This window comes from Salvelinus namaycush, chromosome 25, assembly GCF_016432855.1.
Source record: "Salvelinus namaycush isolate Seneca chromosome 25, SaNama_1.0, whole genome shotgun sequence".
Classification (NCBI taxonomy): domain Eukaryota; kingdom Metazoa; phylum Chordata; class Actinopteri; order Salmoniformes; family Salmonidae; genus Salvelinus; species Salvelinus namaycush.
In genome coordinates this window covers 40,572,789-40,578,788 of record NC_052331.1, presented here as the reverse complement: position 1 = coordinate 40,578,788, position 6,000 = coordinate 40,572,789, and the positions used below count along the sequence as shown (strand labels likewise).

The 6,000-nt window shown below is 42.8% G+C and overlaps 1 protein-coding gene across 1 annotated transcript in view; it reads left to right on the top strand.

Moving 5' to 3' along the window:
- The first annotated feature begins 1,906 nt into the window (after positions 1 to 1,906).
- The window catches only part of LOC120020123 (fibroblast growth factor 12-like), a 63,151-nt gene continuing 59,057 nt past the window's right edge, over positions 1,907 to 6,000 (top strand). Inside the window, exon 1 of the mRNA XM_038963583.1 lies at positions 1,907 to 1,997. Within this exon, the coding sequence (XP_038819511.1) occupies positions 1,907 to 1,997 (91 nt within the window). The remainder of the gene's footprint in view (positions 1,998 to 6,000) is intronic.

Below are 6,000 nucleotides of genomic sequence, written 5' to 3'. Positions count from 1 at the left end.
TTTATATGTCATGTTAATGTGTTTGGACCCCAGGAAGAGAGGGGGGACCAAATGTATCCTATTTACACCTAAATGTGGAAATGCTGGAATTATGTGATATACTATATATATGTATATATAAATAAAAAAATAGGGAACGGTTAGGTTACTCTTTAACAGAGTTTGCACTTATCTAATGTGCGCTTGAAAAGAAAGTGTACCGAGATGCGCTTCAGCCCAGCTTGAACATAAAAGGGCACCAGGTGCTTGACTGAGGGGTTTGAACCCCCCCCCCCCCAAAAAAAACCTTCCTTACCCCCCTGGATACTACAATGGGTGACTATCCAAAAAACAATACATTTAAAAAAAGGATCACTCTTTATCTGCATTGATCGGAGTATTTAATGACTGGACAATATAAACAAGCTTATGTTTCGGCGTAATCGCCTTCTTCCGAGCCTTGCGGAGTGTCCCACTAGCACTTATCAGGAGTGGACTGACCCCCCCCCCCCCCCCCCCCCCTTGGCTATAAGACTGCTTGGATGGGATTTATTTGTATATTTCGTTGATTTTGCACACTGTGGATATGGAAAGGTCAAAGTGCAATGTGTCAAGTTGTGGTGACAAATTGTCTGTTGTTTCTCAATTATTTTGTAAAGTGAGGAAATTCACAACAACAAACTGCTTGCTCTGCTGTTTCCCCTAAAGTTTATGCAATTTGTTTGTTTGTGGTTAGTTAAAATACAGAAGGTCTTGCTGACCTGTCAGTGTCACACGTTACTGCTTCAATTAACCACTTGTTGGGGGCATGTCCTTCAAGAGACAGTGATATTTAATATTTAATGTGTCATATTATATATCATTATATTACTTGTCATTTGATGTTGAGTCATCTCAAACCTGTATGTCTGTCTTTGTTCACCTAAGACTGGGAACTCAACAGAATTGGTAGGTAGCACACTGGTACCTATAGGTACTGCAAGAAATGACTTAAAATCAGTCCTGGACAAAAATGGTCTCACTACTGAGGTGTCTAGGTTGCCTACGTCATCATCAGACTGTGGCCACTGATATACCTTTGCACAGTAGGCTAATAGTTGATGGAGGCTGAGTTTACCATCTACTAGGATTTGACACCTGCATGGTATTGTTGGCTAAGAGTTTATTGCGGATACTCTTTCATCATGACATGTTGGTGCATTTGGTCATCTTTATCTTTAAACTGTCGGCTGCATCTGACGTAGGCTATACGTTGTCCTCCGGTCCCCTATAGATAGCGGAACATTGGCCTTTTAATCCCAACAGACGTGCCGCGTCGCTCTCATTGTGTCGCCTGGACAAACGGCACGGTAGGCTACTGCATTACCTCATCCCTGGCCGTCCCGCCACTTACCCCTGCAGTTAAACTTTCGCGTGCAAGCTGCTCGCACTGTTCTCTCTCTCTCTCTCTCTCTCTCTCTCTCTCTCTCTCTCTCTCTCTCTCTCTCTCTCTCTCTCTCTCTTCTCTCTCTCTCTCTCTCTCTCTCTCTCTCTCTCTCTCTTCTCTCTTCTCTCTCTTCTCTCTCTCTCTCTCTCTCTCTCCCCTCTCTCTCTCCCCATCCCTGATATTACGTCCCCTAGTAAAGACAGGGACTGTACAAATTAGGAGCACATCCTAACGTCCTTGCGTAGCCTAGCCTTGGAAGACAGGGTGTTGTGAAGACAAATTATTGTCGGTGGATGAGAAGAGGAGAGGAAAACACAGTCAAGATGCCTCGTTTTAGCGTCATTTGTCCTGGACACTGTGCCCTTCTGGCGTTTTGAGGCTTGTGAACCTAGAGAGCAGCTGCTCTTAGTGAAGGTGGCTATACGCTATGCTACCTGACCCAGTGTTGTGATAGCTGTCCGGATTGCTTGGATTGAGGAAGGTTCCCACCAACCCAAATCAATGAGGATTCTGAGGCCATTCCTTCAGAAAGGAGCGCATATGCTGCAGTGTTTCTGTGGAGAACGATCGAAGCCGACCACAATCACCGCCGGTGAGACATAGCCTCTAGCCTTGCATGCTTTCTCTCTTGGGCGATAATGAAAAAGAGGGGGGAAACAATTTCATTGGCCAGCCGAGTGTGTGAGTAACATCTTCCGAGTCTGCGGTATAACAGGCTCCCCTTACACTTGCCTCTGTCCCGAGTTTTGTCTCTTGCCCGCTGAAGCGCAGCGCAGTGACGCGAGACTCGTCCTCCCCGCAATACTGTAGAAAGATTCAAGTATTTGTGTTTCAAGTCCTCATACAAGCGAACACACACCACAGACAGGTCTTGTTCAGTGGATTTATGTGAGATAGCCAGCATTCATAGAAGTATTAGGATATGCTATTTTAAGAATGGGTCATTTACAACACTGCATATTAAACAGGCCAGTAGGGCAAGCCAATAGAATGATTAATTTACAACGCTGCATATTAAGCAGGACAGCCAATAGGCAATTTAGCGTCTTGATGTCATAAACTTACGCAACCCGGAATGTCCGTTTTAGGTCCCTCAGCAAAGTAATACGTTTCAGGACGCTGGACAGCAACTCCTGTCTCTCTATGTACGCCTGCTTTCCAGCGTCATGGACAGCATACATAATGGCAGTCTTGAGCTCTGTTATGCTGGGAGTAGATTCCTCTGATTTTACCAGTTCACTCAATATTTACATTTCAGCATACATATTCATAGTATCTGTTAGTGAACGGTGCCAGTAGATTCCCTTGCCTTTATCAGTTCACTCAGTTATGCTTGAGACCCTTGTCAAGTCCTGCAGGCCCCTTCATCCCACAACACACTGCACCGCTGCTCTCTGCAGCACGATACAACTCACTTCCTTCTTCAATGACACCATAAAGACTATTAATATTCCTCATCGTGATCTCGTCGAGACGATGGCAACACCGTCCCTCAAGTCGTTTCAGTTCAACTGCTATTAGAAACTCCATTAAGCACAGTTGATTCCTCTGGGGCAGTTGGGCCAAAAGCAGCATGCATACAGGGATCTTCCGAATAGAGAAGGCACTGTCACTGCCTGTCCTATACAGCGTTCTTTTAGAAGTGAACTTATTAGACTTGTAATTATACTTTAACAACAACGAGTCGGATCATGACTGAATGATTCTGATTACTAGCATAGTATCATAGTGTCAGTTTGAGACTCCATAGATGACTGGTAAAAGGGACTAAAGTCTTAAATGGTGAAGATACCCTTTTAAGAAGTTTAAGTGAACTACTACAACCTCCTTCAAAGCTAAATCAGCATGTCATTCTGATTGTCATATAATCGATTTTAAACAGATAGGCCCGATAGGGAAAGCAGTACAGATGTAGGATCTTCATTTGATTATTCTTTTGTTTATGAGAATTTTCTAGCACAGCAGGAAATGCAAACTTTTAGTGCATTCAAGGTTAAAATGCCAGACTTTATTTGCCCAAACGTATAACGTATCAACACTTACAAAAAAATATCCATTAATTATAATCCACATAATAATTCACATTTCCTGTTGCTGCAGGATAATTTTCCTGCTGTAGCAAACTGGCTCAAATTAAGATCCTACATCTGTATAGGCACTAAAGTCAGACAAGATGATCTATCTCAGACAAGATGAGTTATACTAAAGCTGAATGGTTTAAACGATGCCTTATACAGATGTCTTGGAAGTTACACTGTTTCATATTCTTACTTTTTTTTTAAAGTTTCAGGATGACAATTTTTTTATTTCTCCACGTGACAGGAAATCATTTCTCCACGTGACAGGAAATCTTTTTGCAGCAACTTGGAAAAACAAGTAAACTAGCTAAATCAAGTGATTTTTTTATGAAACAATGACGCACGACTGAGGTGTTGCTGACTGAACTAGAAGTACTGAACTAGTCTACTACTACAGGTTTCAATGCAGACTATTGTTTGTGTTATCTTTGTGCCCACTTATGAGAACATTGTGGTATCATTGTTTCATCACTTCTGTTAGAGAATGTTACGGGAGGGTTCATTCCTAGCCTGGCTACAAGTCTGTTTGTGCCGTCTCATTGCAACTCATTGCAACTCATTGTCATTTGGCATGACAAGGAGTTAACGTGATAGCACAAACAGATCTGAGACCAGGCTAGTTCATAGCCATTTGTGTCAATGAAATGTATATAGTAGTCCCAGGAACCATAATTTCAATTTAGAATTAAGTAGTTAAACAGTTAAGGAAGTTTATTGTTCTGAAATGTGTTAAAACGAATGGCCTGTCTCACCTGTGCAAACTCTGCACCTGTTTTTGTTTCCAAGTGGGACTAAAACACAACGTGTAAAGATCATATTTGAAGGTAAATTGTAAATAAAGGTGCATTCTGGGATCTAGTCCCCTCTGTAAATAACAGGTTGATAGGTTTTTACAGGTGCAACCTCTTAGTAAATCTGGCCCCAGGTTCTTTGCTACTTCATCCATAGAAGAATACTTTTTGTCAACATAATTGTACTGGTTTTGAAAGGTGGATACATAATTTAGGAAGAATTTATAATCCAGACGCAAAGAAAAGGTAGGATTTGAAAAATTGAACAAACACACAAAACAAACAAAACGGACGAGGATTAGTTGAAAAGGATTCTATGACACATAGCATACACGTAGCGAGTCAAATAATACAATTTCACAAAGAAATACTCTGCAGTTGTAATATATTAGATTTGGGGATGTATGTATCAAACATCTCAGAATAGGAGTGTTGAGCTAGGATTGTTTTAGTATTTGGTATTTTATTAGGATCCCATTAGCTGTTGCAAAAGCAGCAGCTACTCTTCCAGGGGTCAACGTGACATAATACAGAACATTATTAACAGACAAGAACGGCTCAAGGACAGAACTACATCCATTTATTTTAAAAGGCACATGTACAGTAGCCTCCATATCAATACATACACACAAACTATCTAGGTCAAATAGAGGAGAGGCGTTGTGCCGTGAGGTGTTGCTTTATCTGTTTTTTGAAACCAGGTTTGCTGTTTATTTGAGCAATATGAGATGGAACGAAGTTCCATGCAATAAGGGCTCTATGTAATACTGTACGCGTTCTTGAATTTGTTCTGGATTTGGGGACTGTGAAAAGACCCCTGGTGGCATGTCTGGTGGGGTAAGTGTGTGTGTGTCAGAGCTGTATGTAAGTTGACTATGCAAACAATTTGGGATTTTGTTTCTTATAAATAGAAGAATTGATGCAATCAGTCTCTCCTCAACTCTTAGCCTTGAGAGACTGCCATGCATAGTATTTATATCAGCTCTCTGATTACAGTGAAGAGAAAGATGTGCCGCTCAGTTCTGGGCCAGCTGCAGCTTAACTTGGTCTTTCCCTGCAGCACTGGACCACACGACTGGACAATTATCAAGATTAGACAAAACTAGAGCCTGCAGTAATTGCTTTTTGGAGTGTGGTGTCAAAAAAGCAGAGCATCTCTTTATTGCGGACTTCTCCCCATCTTTACAACCATTGAATCTATATGTTTTGACCACGACAGTTTACAATCTAAGGTAACGCTGTCACGCCTGCTCCCGCTCTTCCCCCCGCCAGGCTCCCCAGCCACCATCACTCCTGCCACCATCATTACGCACACTTGCCTTCCCCCGCCACGCGCATCAGCATATTATTGGACTCACCTGGACTCAATCATCTGTTTAGTACCTCCCCTATATTTGTCAGTACCCCATCTCTGTTCCCCGCTGCAGCAATGATTGTCGTTTGTCATTGTGTATCCGTGTGCTGACCCTGTTTCTGTCTTGCTCTTTGTCTGTTTCTAATTAAATGTCCCCGTACCTGCTTCTCCTCTCCGGCGTCGGTCCTTACAGAATGCAGCAGCCATCATACGAAGCATTGGGGAGTGCTGACGTTCCGGTTGGTGGTGATGGAACCAGGGGTGCTTAAGCCAGCTCGTCGGGCTGTCACGCCCTAGTTGGCTCGAGAGGTTTCTTGCCCTGGTTGGCTCGGAAGGCGCCCATCCCACGTCAGGCCTCAAGCCGGATCGTCA